This window comes from Geotrypetes seraphini, chromosome 6, assembly GCF_902459505.1.
Source record: "Geotrypetes seraphini chromosome 6, aGeoSer1.1, whole genome shotgun sequence".
NCBI lineage: Eukaryota > Metazoa > Chordata > Amphibia > Gymnophiona > Dermophiidae > Geotrypetes > Geotrypetes seraphini.
This window is the reverse complement of record NC_047089.1, coordinates 180340008-180361640: the sequence shown is the minus strand read 5'-3', so window position 1 is coordinate 180361640 and position 21633 is coordinate 180340008. Positions and strand designations below refer to the sequence as shown.

General features: G+C 46.2%; 1 protein-coding gene across 10 annotated transcripts in view; it reads right to left on the bottom strand.

Annotated features, from left to right (window-relative positions):
- The window catches only part of FER1L5 (fer-1 like family member 5), a 363329-nt gene that overhangs the window by 208171 nt on the left and 133525 nt on the right, over positions 1 to 21633 (bottom strand). For all 10 annotated transcript variants that reach the window (XR_004539782.1, XM_033947691.1, XM_033947688.1 and 7 more), the window contains 4 exons: positions 18698 to 18884; positions 14312 to 14467; positions 9853 to 9984; positions 8120 to 8283 (listed from right to left, as the gene is read on the bottom strand). Coding sequence is in view for 9 of the 10 variants with exons in the window: in XM_033947691.1 (XP_033803582.1) it covers positions 8120 to 8283; positions 9853 to 9984; positions 14312 to 14467; positions 18698 to 18884 (639 nt within the window). In the remaining variant the exon portion in view is untranslated. The remainder of the gene's footprint in view (positions 1 to 8119; positions 8284 to 9852; positions 9985 to 14311; positions 14468 to 18697; positions 18885 to 21633) is intronic.

The following is a 21633-nucleotide window of genomic DNA, read 5'->3' as shown; positions in this document are numbered from 1 at the left end:
ATAGGAGTGCATATATGCATATGTCTGGACTAGTCTGGAGGGGTGCAAAGGTATAGGGTTTAAAAATATGCTGACCACTGTGGGTTGAAAATTATCACCTACTGCTGGCATTATCCCTGGAAATTAAATGCTGGGCCATGTCTGGACTCTGGTATTGAATTTTCAGATATATGGGAGAAGCCAGGAAGTAAGATGTTCAACACTTAATGGTGAACTGCATAAAGATAGGACTGACTTTTATGTTGTCCTATTTATACAGTTATCTTGGCCAGTTCAGTCCTGAATAATGACACTTAACTGGCCAATTACTGACTCCACATCTCGAATGCCCCTAAAAAGCACAGTTACTTACCGTAACAGGTGTTATCCAGGGACAGCAGGCAGATATTCTTAACGCATGGGTGACGTCACCGACGGAGCCCCGGTACGGACCTTTTTAACTAGAAAGTTCTAGTTGGTCGCACCGCGCATGCGCGAGTGCCTTCCCGCCTGACGGAGGAGTGCGTGGTCCCCAGTTAAGATAAGCCAGCTAAGAAGCCAACCCGGGGAGGAGGGTGGGACGTAAGAATATCTGCCTGCTGTCCCTGGATAACACCTGTTACGGTAAGTAACTGTGCTTTATCCCAGGACAAGCAGGCAGCATATTCTTAACGCATGGGTGACCTCCAAGCTAACAGAGAGGGAGGAGGGATGGTTGGCCATTAGGAAAATAAATTTTGTAACACAGATTGGCCGAAGTGTCCATCCCGTCTGGAGAAGGCATCCAGACAGTAGTGAGTAGTGAACGTGTGAACTGAGGACCAAGTGGCAGCCTTGCAGATTTCCTCGATGGGCGTGGAACGGAGAAAAGCAACCGAAGCAGCCATAGCTCTGACCCTGTGGGCCGTGACAGCACCTTCCAGTGAGAGACCGGCCCGAGCATAACAGAACGCAATACAGGCAGCAAGCCAGTTGGAAAGCTTCCGTTTAGAGACAGGACGACCTAGACGGTTAGGATCGAAGGTCAGAAAGAGCTGAGGGGACGAGCGGTGAGCCCTGGTATGGTCAAGGTAGTATGCAAGGGCACGCTTACAATCCAGCGTGTGCAACGCCTGTTCCCCAGGATGAGAATGGGGTTTAGGGAAAAAGACAGGCAACACAATGGACTGGTTGAAGTGAAAAGCCGAGACCACCTTGGGAAGGAATTTAGGATGGGTACGCAGAACCACCTTGTCATGGTGAAAAAAAGTGAACGGTGGATCGGCGACCAGTGTGTGCATCTCACTAACCCTCCTGGCAGAGGTGATGGCAATGAGGAAAAGCACCTTCCATGTTAGAAGTTTGAGCGAAGTCGTGGCAAGAGGCTCAAAAGGAGGTTTCATGAGGGCTGATAAAACCACATTCAGGTCCCAGACTACAGGAGGAGGCTTTAGAGGTGGTTTGACATTGAAGAGGCCTCTCATTAACCGGGAAACCAGAGGATGAGCCGTGAGAGGTTTTCCGAGGATAGGCTCATGAAACGCAGTGATGGCACTGAGGTGGACTCTGATTGAGGTAGACTTGAGGCCAGCATCGGACAGAGAGAGCAAATAGTCCAGTACAGTTTCCACCGCCAATGAGGTGGGATCGTGATGATGCAGGAGACACCAAGAGGAAAACCTGGTCCACTTCTGATGGTAACATTGGAGAGTGGCCGGTTTCCTGGAGGCATCCAAAATGCGACGGACAGGCTGAGACAGATTCTCTGGAGAGGTCAGCCCGAGAGAAACCAAGCTGTCAGGTGGAGCGAAGACAGATTGGGATGTAGTAGAGGCTGATGCTGCTGCGTAAGTAGAGTAGGAAACACAGGAAGAGGGATGGGCTCCCTGGAGCTGAGCTGAAGCAGGAGGGAGAACCAGTGTTGGCGAGGCCACCGAGGAGCGATGAGAATCATGGTGGCCCTGTCCCTGCGGAGTTTGTATAACGTCTGCAACATCAGAGGGAGTGGAGGAAAGGCATAGAGGAACCGATCCGTCCAGTCGAGCAGGAATGCATCCGGGGCCAGACGGTGAGGAAAGAAGAGTCTGGAACAGAACTGGGGCAGCTGATGGTTGTGAGGAGCTGCAAAGAGGTCCACCTGCGGAGTGCCCCAGCGAGCAAAGATGGAGTGGAGTGTTGGAGGGTCCAGAATCCACTCTTGAGGCTGAAGGATGCGGCTGAGATTGTCGGCCAGGGAGTTCTGTTCGCCCTGGATGTAGACAGCCTTGAGGAAGAGACTGTGGGCCGTGGCCCAGGTCCAGATGCGGAGGGCCTCCTGACAGAGGAGGCGAGATCCGGTGCCGCCTTGTTTGTTTATGTAGTACATGGCGACTTGATTGTCTGTGCACAGGAGAAGAACCTGAGGGCCGAGAAGGTGCTGGAAGGCCTTGACAGCATAGAACATGGCTCTGAGTTCCAGGAAATTGATGTGATGTTGACGCTCCTGAGGGGTCCAGAGTCCCTGGGTGCGTAGATCTCCCAGGTGAGCTCCCCACGCATAGGGGGAGGCATCCGTGGTTATGATCATGGAGTGAGGGGGTAGATGAAAGAGTAGACCCCTGGAAAGATTGGAGGAGTTCAACCACCATTGAAGAGATTGCTGAATAGACGATGTCACAGAGATGGGATGAGAAAGAGGATCCGTGGTCTGTGACCATTGGTTGGCTAGAGTCCACTGAGGTGTCCTGAGGTGGAGTCGTGCCAGAGGAAGTACATGGACCGTCGAGGCCATGTGGCCCAAGAGGACCATCATCTGTCGAGCTGGGATGGTTTGATGAAGGAGCACCTGACGACAGAGGTGGAGCAGGGTCGGGTGTCGGTCGAAGGGGAGAAACGCCCTCATCAGAGTGGTGTCGAGAACTGCTCCGATGAACTGAAGTCGCTGTGTGGGAAGCAGATGCGACTTGGGGTAGTTGATCTCGAACCCCAAGAGATGGAGGAAAGAGATGGTGTGATGAGTGGCTTGCAGCACAAGTAAAGACGTAGTTGCTTTCACCAACCAATCGTCCAAGTAGGGGAACACCTGGAGGTTGTGAGACCTGAGGAAGGCCGCCACCACAATAAGGCACTTGGTGAACACCCTGGGCGATGATGCGAGGCCAAAGGGTAGTACCTTGTACTGATAGTGGCGGTGCTGAATCTGAAAGCGGAGGTAGCAACGTAAATTCAGATTGATGGGGATGTGAGTGTAGGCCTCTTTGAGGTCTAGGGAACATAGCCAGTCGTGTTGAGAGAGAAGAGGGTAAAGCGTGGCCAGGGAGAGCATTCTGAACTTCTCTTTGACCAGACACTTGTTGAGGTCCCTGAGATCGAGGATGGGACGGAGGTCTCCTGTCTTCTTGGGAACCAGGAAGTAGCGGGAGTAGAATCCCTGACCCCTTTGGTCCGGAGGCACCTCTTCGATGGCATTGAGAAGAAGGAGGGATTGGACCTCCCGCAGGAGGAGGGGGGTTTGGGAGGAGTGAGAAGCAGACTCTACGGGAGGATTGTCTGGTGGAAGAGTCTGGAAGTTGAGAGAGTAGCTGTGGCGAATGATGTTGAGGACCCATTGGTCTGATGTGATGACCTCCCAACGGCTGAGGAAAAGTTGGAGGCGACCTCTGATAGGCTGAGGAAGAGGCAATGATGTTGGGAGACTGGCTATGGAGACTGGCCCTGGAGAAAAGAGTCAAAAGGGCTGAGATGGTTTTGACGGAGGTAGAGGCTTGGCAGGTTGGTGAGACTGAGAGCGAGCCTGAGTTTGATGTTGTTGCCGAGGTCGGCGCAGCTGCTGTTGAGGCGGGTTGAGAGGTCTGGCTGAGAACCTGCGCTGGTAGGAAGACTGCTGTCTGTAGGTGCGAGCAGGTGGAGTCTTCTTTTTAGGTTTAATCAGAGTGTCCCACCTGGTCTCATGTGCTGAGAGCTTCTGGGTTGTTGAGTCCAGGGACTCTCCGAAGAGTTCATCACCCAGACAAGGTGCGTTAGCCAGGCGATCCTGGTGGTTAATGTCTAGGTCAGAGACTCTCAGCCATGCCAAACGGCGCATGGCCACCGCCATGGCAGATGCGCGAGAGGTCAGCTCAAATGAGTCGTAGATGGAGCGAACCATGAATTTCCTGAGTTGGAGGAGGCTGGAAATATGTTGCTGGAAAAGAGGGACCTTACGTTCAGGAAGATATTTCTGTAAGGAGGAGAGCTGTTGCACCAGATGCTTCATGTAGAAGGAGAAGTGGAAGGTGTAGTTGTTGGCTCTATTGGCTAACATGGCATTTTGGAAAAGGCGCTTACCAAATTTATCCATGGTTTTTCCCTCTCTGCCAGGAGGGGTGGAGGCATATACACTGGAACCCTGAGATTTTTTCAAAGTAGATTCCACCAGGAGGGACTCGTGGGGCAATTGAGGTTTGTCAAACCCTGGGATTGGAATAACCCAGTACAAGCTATCCAATTTACGAGGGGCTCCAGGAACCGTGAGGGGAGCTTCCCAGTTTTTATAGAAAGTTTACCGTAAGATGTCGTGGACGGGCAACTTCAGAAATTCTTTGGGAGGTTGCTCAAAGTCTAGGGCATCAAGGAAAGCCTGAGACTTTTTAGAGTCGGACTCTAAGGGAATGGAAAGAGCTGCTGACATCTCCCTAAGGAATTTGGAGAAAGAGGATTGCTCTGGTTTTGAGACGGTGTCGGTCATGGAGGGTTCTTCATCGGTTGACGAAGCGTCCTCCTCGGTACCGTGAGGGGAGTCTTCCCACAAGTCTGGGTCCCTAACGTCGGGGTGCGTACGTTTGGACATCGGTGTGGAGGGCTCGGCATGGCGGGTCTTTGAGAGAGATTTGCCTGAGCGCACCGAGGCGGTACTGGGTGAGGAAGACCGATGTTGTTCCTGGGACTGGACAGGGTCGGCAGCATCACGGGTATGCACTGTAGGTGTTTCTGCCAAGAGCACCGGCATGGAGGTATTAATCGGTACCGAGGGGGTCGACACCGATGGGACAGTGCGAGGCTCAGACCGGTCCTGTACCGGAAGGTGCGGTGCCAGCTGTTGTTGCAGCTGCTCCTGTAACTGTGTTTGGAGTATGGCCGCGATGCGGTCATCCAGGGGGGGCACCGGTACCGCTTTTTTCTTCTTCGGTACCATAGGTGCCGCTCTACGCTCCGGCGATGAGGAGGCCGATGATGAGGCACTCACCGAAATCGGAGCGGAGCGTTTGCGGAGCCGGTGCAGTGCCGGGAGGGCCGGTGTCGCAACCGTGGCAGAAGGGCGCTCAAGGGAAGTGGGAAGCTTCTTAGCCGGCTTACCTGGGCCCAATGACCCCGAGGAAGGGTCCGGTGGTGGCCATGTCGTCGGTGCCGACTTTTGTGGTGCCGTCGACGTCGCAGCCGGTTCCATGGCAGATCCAGTACCAAACAAAATATTTTGCTGGATCTGCCGATTTTTCAAAGTACGCTTTTTAAGCGTAGCACAGCGGGTGCAGGTGTCAGCCCGATGCTCTGGACCCAAGCACTGGAGGCACCAATTGTGTGGGTCGGTGAGGGAGATCGGGCGTGCACACCGCTGGCACTTCTTAAAACTCGGTTGAGGGGGCATGAAGGGAAACACGGCCTCCGCAAAATCGAATCCGGAGGCCTGTATGGTGGCAACAGGCCCCGCTGGGGCCGGCCTGAAAAAATAAGGAAAACTCAAAGAGTTTTTTTTTTTTTTTTTGAAAACAAAAATAAAGGGAATCCGATAAGAAAAATAGGAAAAAAGTGAGAAAAAACGCGAGCGGGAAGGCAAAAATTAGTTTTTCAACGGCCGTTGAAAACACATGCGTCTTCTTCGCTCCGCGGAAACGAAGAAACTTGGGACCACGCACTCCTCCATCGGGCAGGAAGGCACTCGCGCATGCGCGGTGCGGCCAACTAGAACTTTCTAGTTAAAAAGGTCCGTCGGTGATGTCACCCATGCGTTAAGAATATGCTGCCTGCTTGTCCTGGGATAATAGCCAGTTTTGGCTTGGACACTAACCAGACATTTTTAGCTGCACTATCCAGTTAAATATTGCTGAATATGCTGTTAGCCCTGGACAAGTGACTTAAACAGACAGGAGCCTCTCTTGGATATTTAAATTGTTTTAAATATCAGACCCCAAGGCCCTGATTCTATAAACAGCACCTAAAACATAGGTGCCGAGGAATGCGGTGCATAGCTAATGTCAATCTTAATTTAGGCACTGTTTATAGAATAACACCTAGCAGTACCTAACGTAGATTTAGGCTCCAGTAGGCATCTGAACCTTAGGCGCACTCTATATATGCCAGGGTTTTCTTGGCCTAAATACCGGTGCCTAAGTCCACTTTAGGTACTTACATGCACAACACGCCCATAATCCGCCCCGAATCATGCTTTCTTTCTGGTAAGCACCTTGGACAAGATGCCTAGCTGAAAGTGCTAAGCACCCACTGAGTTAGGTACCTATCATCCAATTAATTTTAATTTAAGCCAATTATGAGTGCTAATTGCTTGTTATCTGCATCAATTAAGCTTTTTAAATAATTAAGTTAGGTGCCTAGATAGGCTAGGAATGCTGATCTAGGCGCTTAACTTTAAGGGGTTTTTTAGGTTTTGTTTTTTGTTTTTTTTAAAGAATCTGGGCCTAACTTAATTTTTTATAGAATCTGGGCCTAAATGCCTAACTTCATTTATGAGTTAATTTTATTTAATAAACCACCCTTCCTTAGGCAATAACAAAGTAGTTTACAAAATTATAGTTAAAATAGAAAGGAACCTCATATTCATAAAAGAAATAAGGGATAGCACAGAGTGGAAAAAATATAAATTTAAACAATCTGTAGTCTTGGTTCCACATTTTTCTTGCCAAAACATCCAAGTGCTGAATTTTCAAAGCCAACTTTCTAGTTTTCTTGTTAGGCTTCTTGGGCGCTGTGTGTCCAAAGTTTGAGGGGGCACGTTGGAGACGTTTTATGGGCGGGCTTTGGGCGAACTTATCATTTGGATGTCTTGTGGTGATAACTGAACCCCTTCCAAGATGTCCAGGATGGAACATAGACGTCTGGAGCTGGACCTATTTTAAAAGCATCTAAGTGCCAAAAAGGTACCCAAACTGACCAGATGACCACTGGAGGAATTAAGTAATGACACCCTATAGAAACATAGAAACATGATGGCAGATAAAGGCCAAATGGCCATCCACAGTAACCATTATCTCTGTCTCTCTCTGAGAGATCCCACGTGCCTATCCCAGGCCCTCCCCCAGTGGCCATTAACCCCCTCCAAACCCCAGAAAGATCTGAATGAAACAGTACATATCTGTCTCTAAAACATCAGCACCTGGTATGGGAAAGCCTAGAAGAGCTGCACACAGATGTCTTAAGTAGCATGGTGGGCAGGCTAATGAAGCATAGAGAAGGATCCAGGCCCATAAGACACTCTAAACATTACATTTATGGTGGAAAGTGTGAACCCATGAAAACCCACCAAAACCCTATTATACTGCCATATAGGTACCACCTGCAGCCATAAGGGCTATTGAGGGTGGAAGAAAGGCAGGTACAGTAGGTTTTAGGGAAGTTTTGGAGGGTTCAGCAGAAATCATAAGAGGGTTATGGTGAGATGTACATCTGGCACTCTTTATGTAAAGTTCACAGCAGTGCTCTCTAAGGTGCCCCACTTTCTGTTGCATGTCTGTGTGGCTAGTCCATTACAATGCTGGCCCCTCCCATGACCAAATGGTCTGGATATGGACATTTTGAACTTAGAAGTTTTTGTGGTCTAAAATGCCCCTATAAGTTAAACGTCCTAAGGTTAGACATCTTGATGGCCAAGACATTTAAATTGGTGATTTTCAAAGAAAAAAAAAATTGGTCTTCTAGCGATTTTGCTGCTTTTGAAAATGGCCATTTCGCCACCCCCCGACTATGAATACCTTGCGGGAAACATCCAAAGTTAGACTTAAGATGTTCTATTGAAAATGCCCCTCATGTAATTTGTAGATTTCTGTATCATTGGGAATGGGTTGGTAAGAGGCAGTAGAGAGCTGGATTTTTATGTCCTCTGGAATGCAACTTCACTACACTGCTTCCTGTTGGAACATGATAGACTGATTATCCTTTTATATGGCTCTGTTGGTTTCTAAAAGCTTCTCACCTTTTTTGGGGTTCCACCTTCCAGTCACCATTCCAATCCCATCCGTTAGGGAGCTGAAACTTATCTTTAGGAAGACTCAACAACCCTGTGATATCAGAGAACTTAGGGATGTTGGACATCCTTTTGGAACACCACTTTCCAAAGATTTTCACTTGATTTTCATACTAATGGTGCAAAAAAGAAAAAAAAAGAGATTGAAACTAGTGAATGAAAAGAGGTGAGACTCAGCTCTCCATCTTCTGAACTCCCACTGTTCTAACATTCTTCCAGGGAGAGTGAGAACACAAGAGGACATTCCTCTCATTCCCCAATGAGTTCTCTTTTATCATCCAACTATTATGTTTGCGTGACCTATGTAGTCTTCATTTTATTTAGAGTAAGAACAGGGATTGGAGATAAAACTGTCCTTAAGCTATATTTGGTACATGAAACAAATTGATCTCTATGGATGAAAACACTAGTTCCCCTACTCAAGGCCCTTATTTTAGAAGCATCCCCGTGTATAAATAGTAGCTTTCACATGTCTCTTGCAACACCCCTTGTCCTGCCTGTTACATCTTACTGGCACCCTGCCTTTATGGTATCCTGCCTGTGAGTGTTCTCTGCCATCCACTACAGTTGCCTGCCATTATTGCATTCCAGTACTATGCAAAGCTGACCATGTGACCAGGCAAATTAAGCAGTTACCAAGGGTTCCAGAATGTAGGGAGCAAACAAACAAAACACATGAGGAAAAAAAGTGGATATTCACTGGAGGAATCAAGTCAAACTCATCAAAATACATCCTACAGTGAAAAAAAAAATTAGTTTGCCTTCATAATGGTTGAAAACAGGTCAACTCAAAATTATATTTATTACACAAATATATTTATATTGTAAGTCCAGTTTTCTTAAAGCATATAACTAGCAGAGGATTTTTCAAATATAATAAAGTAAAACTTATCTTGTACTCTTTAATAGAAATATCTTTCTGAGTCACTGAACATGAACCTTGTTTTACAGTTGTTTCATCAGGGGGACCGATATGTGTATCAGTTTTCAATATTATTTCTCCAAGTAAAAGCTTTTTGACTCTTATGAAGGGATTTAGGGGACAGCAAAACAGCATGTAAGGCTGGCCAGGTGGAGCCGTTTGGCTAGTGCGGACCCCTATGCCAGCTAAAGAGAGAATTCAGTCAGCGAGATGGGGAGGCTGGAATCTGTGTAGCAGAAGCAGCTCCCTACCACTCTTACTCCTTCTTCGTTAAAACTGCAACAGTGAGCATGTTCAAAATGTGTTTATTGTGGGTTCAGCATTTCCTGATCTTGTATGTTGCAAAACCTGTGTCAGGATGGGCTGGCCCTGCGACCATGTCTTTTGAATATGCTTGCAGTACCAGTATTAAGATGAAAGAGGAGGAAGTATAATATGAATGCCAAGTAAATTGGGGTGGGCGAAGGAGATGACCCAAGGCTGACCTGCTTAGGGTTCCCAGTACATTTTCATCAGCCCTGGTATTGTACCTGCCATTACAGTATTCCTGCACAAATTATGCCTGCCATTATGGTATTTCAATTTGTCATTATGGCCTCTCAACAAGGTGCCTGCAATTACAGCAACTCAACACCTTAGCTGCCACTATGGTATTCTGGCACCTCTCTGGTCATTATAGTCTCCTGCAACTTAATGTTAATTAAGATGTTCCAGTATCCTGCCTACCAAAACAACATTTTAGGGCACTACTGTTGCTTACTGTTTCTGCATAGACAACCAATTTTCCTTCCCAGTAGTTGTTGAGTTTCATTCTCTCAGAGGCTGGGCCTAGCCAGAGTTGCACACGGAGTTGCACTGAAGAATTTGTCTCGTTCTTTTTGCTCTGGAGATACTGTATAGACACAGGCAGGCAGGCAGGCTCAGTGGTGTCAGAAAATAATAATTCAACTATACATGAAGACTGATCAATGACACACTATAAGGCCCTGATTCACTAAAGTCAGCCATTGTCACTTAACCTTTTTTCACAGGTTTAGCAACTATCGCTGCTAACTGACCTGATTCACAAAACGGCCCACCGAGAGTTATTCCCCTCGATCGCCTGTTTTCTGATCCGGCCATGCAAAATAGCCAAGCAATTGATTCACTTACATTGCTTGGCTATTTTGCGATCCTAAAACCCGATAGGTCTGCCCGGGGATTTTCTTCATATTTTTTTTAATGGCACAGATATTTTGCATGTATTACACACGCAAAATAACTGTCCCATAAAATATGAATGAGAAAAATCCCCCACCTCCGCAACAGGCCCTCCCCAATGACCCCTGAAAATTGTACCCCCCTCCTCCGACAATTGTAGTGACCCACCCGAGCCCCAAAAAGATGGCAGGAGGGATGCCCACTCCCTCCTGCCACCAAATGACCCCTGCCCACTCCCTCTGTCCCGATCCCCTGTGACGTTGGGAGCAGGAGGAACTGAAAACACCTCCTGCTCCGGCTCCTCCCTGACACTGGGCCTTAGGCCCCTCCCCAGTGCATCATGTGATACATGGGGAGGGGCCTACGGCCATGATTGGCTAATGGACCTTGGGCTTCTCCCTTGGGAGGGGCCTGAGGCATTTGAGCCAATCAGGGACTTCCTTAGGTACAGGAATGGGGAAGGGGGCCGGGAGGAGTGGGTGGAGAACTGGTGGCAGGAGGGAGTGGGTATTCCTCCTGCCTTTTTCTTCAGGGGAGGGGGAGGTATTCACGGGCAAGAGAGAGTGGGCATCCCTTTTGCTGTTTTTTTTGGGGGGGTGGGCAGGCACCTTTGGGGGCAGGAGGGAGTAGGCATCCCTCCTGCCATCATTTTGGGGTTTGGTGGGGGGACAGGATGGGGTTGGATAGTGGCTCGGGAGTGCTAGCAGGGAGCAGCTTTTTTAATGGGACAAATGGCACACAGAACATCTGTCCCATTAAAAAAAAAGCAGAATCCCTGACAGCAGTGACAGGAGGCTGCTTCTTCTGTCACTACTGTTAGGGTTCTGCGCATGTCTCAATCTCTCACTGAGTAATTGAGTCAGTGGGTTTGCATGCAAATGATTTGCACTTCTGTGCAAATGATTTGCATGCAAACTTAAGAGTAAATCAATCACTGTTGAAATATCAGCCAGAGAATCAGCCAACAGCGATTGAGTTGCTATAGTTAGTGAATCTAAGCCTAAGGAACAGTACGAAATTAACAGTCACCACTGGGCATAGGTGTCTGAACAGGGGGAGGGGGGCCACAGGGGCTATTGCCTCCCCCAAAATTGCCACTTTTATCCCTTGTGGTCCTGAGGTGAGGTGGGCAGGAGTGAGCTTTCCGTTCTCCTACCCTGCTGCTAACCTAATCAGTTGCCGCTGGTTTCTTCACTTTGGTGTGCCTGCTCAGTGCTCAGCGGCTTCTTTGACTTGCTCCCAAGGAAAGCGCGCTCCTGCTCGCTGCACCTCTGGACCGCCAGAGGAGGTAGGAGGACGGGGCAGGGTGCAGAGCGAGGGAGAGAAGGAGGCTGGGTGCAGAGTCTGACAGGGGGGGGGTGGCTGGGTGCAGAGCCTGACAGGGGAAGGAAGGAGGGAAGGGGACTGGGTGCAGAGCCTGACAGGGGAGGGAAGGAAGGGTGTTTGGTGCAGAGCCTGACCGAAGGGAGGGAGGAAAGGGGGATGGGTGCAGAGCCTGACAGGGGGGGAGGAAGGGAAAGGGGGCTGAGTGCAGAGCCTGATGGGGAGGAAGGGAAAGGCACTGGGTGCAGAGCCTGACGGGGAGGGAGAGAAGGAAGGGGGATGGGTGCAGAGCCTGACTGAGTGGAAGGGAGGGAAGGGGGCTGGGTGCAAAGCCTGACTGGGGGGGGAGGGAGAGAAGGGGGCTGGGTGCAGAGCCTGATGGGGGGAGGGAGGGAAGGGGGCTGGGTGCAGAGCTTGGCAGGGAGAGGCTGGGTGCAGGGGGTTGGGAGTTGGGAAGGCAGAGAGGACAGATGCTCAGGGGATTGAGAAAGACAGATATTGTATGTACTGGGAGAGGGTTGGGAACAACAAATGCATAGGATGGGGGGTTAGGAAAGGAGGAAAGAGAGATGCTACACAGGTGAAGTAGCGAGAAGGGAGAGAAAGAAATGCTGCTGGTGGGGGAGGGAAAAGGAATGGAGAATTGTTGGACATAGGTGTATAATAATAATAATAATAATAACTTTATTTTTGTATACCGCCATGGCATGAGAGGGAAAGAAATGATGTATATGGGGAAAGGAAGAAAGACAGAGAATTGTTGGATATGATAGTGGTGGAGAGGGGAGAGGAGAGAGGGAGAAATGTTACACTGGGAGGGAAGAGAGATGACCCAAAGAATGGAGAGATGTCAGACCACTGGAATGAGAAGGAAAGAGAGAGATTCCAGACCACAGAATGGAAGGGAAGGGAAGGAGGGGAGAGAGATATGCCAGACCACAAAAGGAGAGGAAATGTTAGACCTCGGGAAGAGGAAGGGAAGGAGAGAGAGATGCCAGACCATAGGAGAAGAGAGAGATTCCAGGCTATGGAAAATGAGGAGAAAGATGCCAGACCATATAAGGGGGGAAGGGGGAAGACAGAGATGTCTGACCATGGGAGAGGGATGAGATGGTGCACAGCAATGGCCATGACAGGGAAGAGATAAGAAGAAATGCTCCTTATGGATAGATGGGAATAGGGGAGAAGAAAGAGGGAGGAGATGGCACACATGGATAGATGGGAAGGGAAGGCATGGAAAAGTAGATTTTGAGAAGAAAGCAGAAAAATGGAAGAAAGTTGAATATTAAAAGTTAATGCTAAAGATGGATGTATGACCCAAACAGACTGGGGATTTTGAATTACAGTCCACTCGAGGGGGCAATACTTTCAAAATAGAACAAAACACAAAAGACCCCCCTCTCATCAATACTGGGCAAGTTTCTCAAATAATATCATCAGTATTGATGAGAGGGGGGTCTTTTGTGTTTTATTCTATTTTGAAATATGGATGTATGGCAGAAAGTGAAGGAGGGAAAAACAGCAAATGAATAAGGTGGCCCTGGATACACAGTTAAGAGCACAGACAAAAGGAAGTGCAGCCAGCGACTGGGAAAGATGATTTGAAACCCAAACTCACCATGCAACAAAGGTAGGGGAAATTATTTTATTTTCAATTTAGTGATTGAATTGCATCAGTTTTGAGAAATTACATCTGCTGTCTATATTTTGCTTTTTTCATTAGAAATGCATTTGTTTCTATTTTTCTGGGGGTTGTACTGCATGCAGAGTCTTGCATCTTAGGGTTTTGTTTGTATATATTAGTACTTTTAGTTTGTGGTCCTGTATTTGCATAGGGGTTATCTGTGTTCTGCATGTGTGACCAACGCCAGGTGTTCTGGTAGGAATGAATGTTGAGAAACATACAGTGTGCTTTGTGTAGTTTAATTTTGTGGTTAACCATTATGTATTGTTAATAAGATTATATTATGTGTATATATGAAAAACGAATGGAAAAAATGGTATTTCAATTAGTACTATTATGGGGTGAGGTCTGGGGTGGAGCTTGGGCATGGTCTGTGGCAGAACTTGCGGGCCCCCCCCAAAACAAAATAGCATTTCGCTGCCTATGCCACTGGGGGAGAGGGATGGGAGGAGTTGGAGTAGCTACAATATGAGTACACATCATACCAGACCTTTTGGAAGTAAGGTATTGGGAGAGGAGGGAAGGATTGAAGATGTGAAACATCAAGAAACAATGATCCTAGACTAGATCTTTCTGAGATCCTGCAGCTTGGAGAAGTAGCTGTGTTCTGATTTCCCTGAAATTGGCAAAGCATGGCTTGGATCAGGAAGCTGAGCTCTGATCTCAGCTTAGAACAGTGTAACCTGGGGAAGGAGTCTGAGCTCTGATCTCCCTGAGACTGGCACAGAATGGCTTGAATCAAGTAGCTGAGATCTGATGTCCCAAGGATGGCAAAGCATGGCCTGGAAATAGAAGATGAGCTCAGAAAGAGTTGCTAACATTGGCAGAAATCTTTGATCTTGGTAATTTTTAAAGATGCTATGCGAGCATGTCATAATAGTCTCGAGTGAACTTCTTCAAAAAGGCAGTAAATAAATCCTAATAAATAAATAAATATGTACCAGCTCTTGTAGCAGGACACTACAATCTTATACATCCACCTGCCCCTATGGGAACTGTGTCCACCTTTTACCTTCAGGAGGATGGTCTGTGTCCTCCCACAGAACTTGCCACAGGCAGCTTGGCTGGTACTGGAGAACATGATGGTGTGTGCCTTTACCCGGGCATATGCCACTCGCTTTTCCTTACAAAGCATCCAGATCACGACATCAGGAAGGCAGGTCTGGGGCTGGATACAAACAGCAAGAGGGGGTGGAGGAAGCAGGAACAAATTAAAAATTGGGAGCACAGGAGAGAGACAGAAGAGAAGAGAGAGTTTAAGTAGAAAAGAATGACAGAAAAAAACAGTGGAGAGGGTAAAAGAAGGGTTCACAGAGATGAGGAGAAACATGCAGAAAAAGGAGGAGAAAAAAGTAGAATAAAAAGAAATCAGATACCATGGAGTTTCTATGAATATAAATCCAAAATGTTCCTACTGGATCCAAAAACACTGCTTATTTTATATATTGGAACTTTTCTGGATGTTACATTTGTAACAGTTTCTGATCAGGGCTGGTTCAAGGGTATTTGACATCCTAGGTCAGGGGTAGGCAATTCCGGTCCTCAAGAGCCAGAGCCAGGTCAGGTTTTCAGGATAGCCACAATGAATATGTATGAGATGGATTTGCATGCACTGCCTCCTTGAGCAACAAATCTATCTCACGCATATTTATTGTGGATATCCTGAAAACCTGACCCTGCTCTCGAGGACCGGAATTGCCTACCCCTATCCTAGGTGAACCTACAGTTATTCACTCTCCCATTAACACTGGCACAGGGTCAAAGATTTGTGGTACCTGCCTTTTTGTGGTACAACCAAAGTGGCTCAAACCCCTCTCCCCACCATGTCCAGTATCTCCCTTTTCCTTCCTTGTCCTACCCTTTCATAGTCCTGTGTTCAGTTTTTCTTTCCTGTAAATGGTTTGGTCACTCAGGCTTTTATACGCTTGAGTGAGACTGAGGGCTCCTTTTACGAAGGCGCGTTAGGGCCTTAACACGCGGAAAAGCGCATGCCAAATTGCTGTGCACACTAGCCGCTACCGCCTACTTTTGAGCAGGCGGTGGATTTTCAGCTAGTGTGCGCTAATGCGTTGCATGCGCTAAAATGCTTAACGCACCTTCGTAAAAGGAGCCCTGAGTTGTATTAAGAGAAGAATGGATGCAAATAGACTGATGATTAATATAGAGAAGACAAAAGTGATGTTTTTATCCAGACACTCGATTCATGATCTTCTGAGTTCTGTTCAGATACTAGGTTCTAAAGTGAAATTTTCATCAGAGATTAAATATCTGGGAGTGATTATTGACTCGCAATTGTCGTTTAAACAGCATGTATTAGCGTTGATATAGAAAATTTATTTTAAGCTGAGGCTTTTGGGTAATCTCTATCAGTATCTCCCTTGGAATGATTATAAGAATGTAATTCAGACTGTAGTATTGTCAAGTCTTGATTACTGCAATATTGCATTGTTGGGCGTTCCACTAAACATATTGCATGCTGTACAGATTGTGTGATTATTGACTCACAATTGTCATTTAAACAGCATGTATTAGCGTTGATATAGAAAATTTATTTTAAGCTGAGGCTTTTGGGTAATTTCTATCAGTATCTCCCTTGGAATGATTACAACAATGTATTTCAGACTGTAGTATTGTCAAGTCTTGATTATTGCAATATTGCATTGTTGGGCGTTCCACTAAAAGTATTGCATGCTGTACAGGTTGTGCAAAATTCAATCATTCGATCTCTGTTTAGGTTGGCAAAAAGTGAACATGTGTCTGAATACTACATTAAGCTTTATTGTTTTAAGATAGATTACCGAATCGGGTATAAATTACTGTTGCTTACTTACTTGTGCCTACATGGGCTAGCTCTCAAATATCTGGTTGAGAGCATTTCATGTTATGCTACGCTTCCAAAGTTACGCTCTACTGGGCATGGTAATCTTTCAATACCAACAAGAAAGGAATTAAGGTTACAGACTATCAGAGCAGGCGTTTTTTCCTGTACAGGTCCAGAAGAATGAAACAGTCTTCTGATTATATATCTAATATAATAAAATGCTAGGCCGCGTATGCGCACTCAAAAGTCGTGTTCCCTGATCCCGTCGCAGAAACACGACTGCGCATGCGCGCCCCGGCTCTCACTGTGCACTATGCTCAAGCTGCCGCCACGGCTCCTCTCTCGAACTGCAGCAGGATCGAGAGAGGAGCTGCGGCGGGGGCTTTCAGGACAGAATATGATTACCATGTTTCTTTAGGCAGCCCCGGTTGTTTACTTGGATTCAATGTCAGCATTAGGGTTCGCCAGCCGTGAGAGCCGGGTGAGGAAGCCGCCGCAGCCTCGCGGCTAGGTAGGGGGGACAACAATGGCGCTTATGCTCAAGCTGCCGCCTTGACTCCTTTCTCGACCCGCACCAGGATCGAGAGAGGAGCTGCGGCGGGAGCTTGAGCATAAGCGCCATTGTTGTCCCCCTACCTAGCTGCGAGGCTGCGGCGGCCTTCCTCACCTGGCTCACATTGAATCCAAGTAAACAACCGGGGCTGCCTAAAGAAACAAAGTTTCATGGTGCTTGGCCCGCCAAACAATTCCTGCTGTTGCCGAAATTTGCCCCACCGTTCCTTCCCTTCCTCCATCAGGTACAGTTCAGCTCCGCCTATGTTAAAAGGAGCTGCTTTGAAATTGGAGCCCTGCCGCCACCGTAGCACATTCCCTCTGCCGCGGTCCCATATGTCAGAGAAGGGGCGGGACCAAGGCAGAGGGGAAAGTGCTACGGCAGTGGCAGACCTCCGATTTTGAAGCAGCTCCTTTTAACATTGGTGGATTCACTGCACCTGATGGAGGGAGGGAAGGAAAGGTGGTTGTGCGCTGTTGAGCCCCTCTTTGCCCTCAGACCCTCTCCTAACTGCTCCCTCCTGTCTCATACCACTGGGGGGAGGTGCCTGTCTTCAGCTGTAGGGATGGAGGGAGGGAAGAAGAAAGAAGGGGCCCTGGCAAGCGAGTTATCAAAAGCCAACCGTAGCCTGGGACCCCTACATGGTATGAATAATGACCAGACAACAAAAGGTAAGAAAAATAATTTTATTTTCTGTTTTGTGATTACAATATGTCAGATTTGGTTGGGGGAGAGACGGGGCTGGCGCTGATAGATGGAACATTGGTCTGACCCATAGCAGTATGTCAGAATATGCTGTTAGATGTCATCTTGCCAAATAACAGATGCTCCATTTTTTTTTAATACTGATCCCCCAAGCAGTAGGTTCTGATGCCCTGTTAGGGGTCAGGTGCCAAATTTTAGAAGATAGAAGGAATGGGGCAGGAACAAAGATCATGCTTGTGCCCTTTTAGATTATTTGACTTTTGGGTGAGATGGGATTTGGGGGTAGAAGAGGCTAGGGTCTTGGAACCAAGGTTCACTATTATGGAAGATGGTGCCCATTCATGGGGGGTAGGGCTTAGGAGGGTCATGTTACTTTTGATCAGGACATCTCAAACTGTGGGTTGCAACCCCAAACAAGATAGCTCAAGCCACATTGGGTGGTCACAACCCAGCCAAAAAACACAAAGGTGCGTCATTACAGCATGCCTTGGTAGGGTTGTGGCCTGAAAAAGATTGGTGAGCTTTGCTTTTGATTAATAGACTGCAGCTGGGGGGGGGGGGGGAGGGAGAGAAAGGTTATAAGAGCCACTAAGCAGATTGCACTAGAGCAAATGATCCTTTTACGTACCACCACCAACCACCACATGAGGGGATTATTTTTGCAAAATATCTTAAACATTGTTGTAACCACGAATGCACAAAATTACCAATCATGGCACCTCATAAAAAGTTCTCATAAATTTTAGCCATGGGTTGCAAATTAGCCACAATGAGACACATGCAGTGCAATCTGTGACTGCTTAAGAGCCAGTAGTTGTCAGGCTGGAATTTCCGGTTCGATATTATAATAATGATTATAATAATATATCTTTGGGGCCTTAATTTAAGCTCATTTGCATTCCTTAGCTAAGTTTTGTAACAAATGGCTTGCAACTTGCATTTTTTTTCATAGATTAATACATTGGCTTCTGTGTGTGTAATTTTATGACCCTGTCTCAGAATGTCTCCTCCAAATACAGCTAGAAGTAAACATCATAGAACCTCTTGCATATCTTTAACTAAATTTAAGAGGTACGATTTACAGACAATCCATTTACCCACATAAAAAGTTGTGTAAATTACTCTCCTTGCCTTCTATTATGACTTAAAAGGTGGAAATGGGTAGGCAATATTAGTAAGGGCTCCTTTTACAAAGCTGCAGTAGCAATTTTCCTTCAGCAAATGCATCGAATCCCATATGAATTGAATGGTCTTTGGTGCATTTGCCATGGGGAACTCGCTACCTCAGCTTTGTAAAAGGGGCCCTAAATCTAGTATACCTCATATGTGACTGATGCAATCCTTTGTAGCCAATCTTCCAGTTTTGGGATGAAGGTGAGCGGGTTACATGTGTCTCTTTGCAGCTTCTGAGCCCAGCGGACGATGTCCTCCAGTAGGAGATTGCGGAGGTCCTGAAGCTTCTCATCTAGGACTGTGGCTACCTGGCCTAAAGGGGGAAGTGACCTCCTGGATCAGAGAGAGGAAGAGAGATGGGGTATCATGTGTATGACAGAAAACAAAAAAGTGAGAGAATATGATTGTGTGAGAGACAATATGTGAATCTGTGTTTATGTGTATGCGTGAGAAGCAGATGGTCATAGGTATACTTTGATGCTGAAACTTCTTGTTTTTTAATTGAAAAATTTTAAGATTTATTATGTAGCCATATTTAATTATCCTGAGCGCTCATTTATCTAGTGTTATATTTTGCCAATCTGCCTTGAAATGGCAGATTGTGGTTCCTTCTCACATGACTTTTGACACCGAGGGCTCCATTTACTAAGCTGCGGTAGCGTTTTTAGCGCGCGCTAACCCCAGTGCTATGCGAAAAAACTAACACCAGCATCTAGCGCGCGTGGTAATGCAGCGCACGCTCAGCATGCGCTAAAACCGCTAGCGCAGCTTAGTAAAAGGAGCCCTGAATGTAGGGTGTGTAGATAATATAGCAAAGGTTTTTGATGTTGTCGATAATACTTGTGGTAGTATTGTTGAAGATACGAAGGTTGATATTGCCTTCTAAGAAGATTTCTGTGGGCCCGCATGATGAAGAAGGAATTGTATTAGGATTATTATAGTCATTGTACTTATCACTTTGTCGCTAAACAGATTGTCTTCAAATAATAAAGAATCTGCTACACTTTTATGGCATGGAGGAGTAGCTTAATAGTTAGTGTGGTGGACTGCAATTCTGGGAATCTGGGTTCAGTTCCCACTGCAGTTCCTTGTGACCCTGGGCAAGTCACTTAACCCTGCAAATAGAAAAAAAACATAGGCTGTGAGCCCATAGGGACAGAGCAACTACCTGCGTATAATGTATACAGCACTGCATATCTGGTAATATTGCTACAGGGTTCTTCCAATAAACATTCTACTAGAAAACAATTTCAATTGAAATTTCCAGGATCAAAAAATGTGAAATCTATTAGACAGTTTTCTTAGTCTATTCAATACCAATTGGTAAAATTGTTTAATTAGCTTCCTTTTAAATTGTGTTATTGTGGACATTATTTTAAGCTTAGAAAATTTTTTAAATCTTTCTTGTTTCAGGACATTGAATCAATAATGGATTAATACCTAGTACTTGATGGGATAATCTGCATACTGTAATTCCTTGAACTAAGTCGGTAAAGGCGGAATAGAAGAACTTGAATAACAGAATATATGCCTAGTAGTGCTATGAAATGATTAGTAGTAGTAGTAGATCTTCCTGAAGGCTATATGACTGAAGCTATGTTGTTCTATAGGTAGTAATAGCAGTTAATGACTATTTTGATAAGCATCATATGTAGGAGGTAAGATGCAATCCACATTCTTCAATATTAAGAAAACTTGTTGAAAGCTGGATGACAAATTTTCTTGAGGCAAAGGCTTCGCAATGGACAAGATTTGATTCATTAAGGAATTATGACAATAAGCTACCAATATTTTTTAGAGTACTTGTCTGGAGAAGCTTATGCTCCTGGTTTTTGAATCTTTGATTTCTTAAGAGTTGCTTCTACTAATACTGACTGATGTGGTAAATGTGGTATTTCATGCTGAGGTACAGGCTGAACTTTATATTCAATGATGTTGAGTCAGAGAAACTGAAAGTAATCTCTGTAACATTGGAAGATGTAATAGGGCAATTTGACAATTTTAACAGTAGCAAATCACCTGGACCTGATAGTATACAACCCAGAGTACTGATAGAATTGAAAAATGAACTTGCAAAGCTATTGTTAGGAATTTATAATTTATCTTTAAAATCCAGCATGGTACAGGAATACTGGAGGGTGGCCAACATAACGCTAATTTTAAAAAAGGGTTCCAGAGGTGATCCAGGAAATTATAGACCAGTGAGTCTGATACTGGTGCTGGGCTAAATGGTAGAGACTAATACGACTTCCCTATGAGAAAAAGCTAAAGTGGCTAGGGCTCTTCAGCCTGGAGAAGAGACAGCGTAGGGGAGAGATGATAGATGTCTATAAAATACTGAGTGGAATGGAACAGGTAGATGTGAATCACTTGTTTACTCTTGGATCAGTAGCATGGAATGTTGGTACTATTTGGATTTTTTACCCGGTACTAGTGACCTAGCTTGATCACCGTAAGGATGGGCTACTGGGATCAGTAGCATGAAATGTTGCTACTTTTTGGGGTTTGTCAGGTACTAGTGACCTGGATTGGCCACCGTGAGAACAGGCTACTGGGCTAGATGGATCATTGGCCTGACCCAGTTAGGATACTCTTATGTTCATATGTTCTTTCCAAAAATACTAGGACTAGGGGATATATGATGAAGCTACTCATAAGTAGCAGATTTAAAACAAACCAAAGAAAATAAACTCTGGAATTTGTTACTAGAGAATGCAGTGAAAGCAGTTAGCTTAGAAGGGTTTTAAAAAGGTTTGGATAATTTCCTAAAAGAAAAGTCCATAAGCCATTATTAAGATGGACTCTGGGAAATCCACTGCTTATTTCTAAGATAAGCAGCATAAAATCTGTCTTATCATGTATTTGTGACTTGCGTTGGCCATTGTTGGAAATAGGATACCATTTCCTATTGGCGATCTGCACGGGGCAGGAGCTTAGGAAGATCGCTCCTGCCCCGAAAGCCCGCTAGACCACCAGGTAAGGCTGGGATGCCGGGAGGGAAGGCGGGAGGGAGGTGGGGGTGGGTCAGAGCCGGACCAGAAGATATTCACGGTATTTCACCATTCGCGGTCCGGCTCTGCCC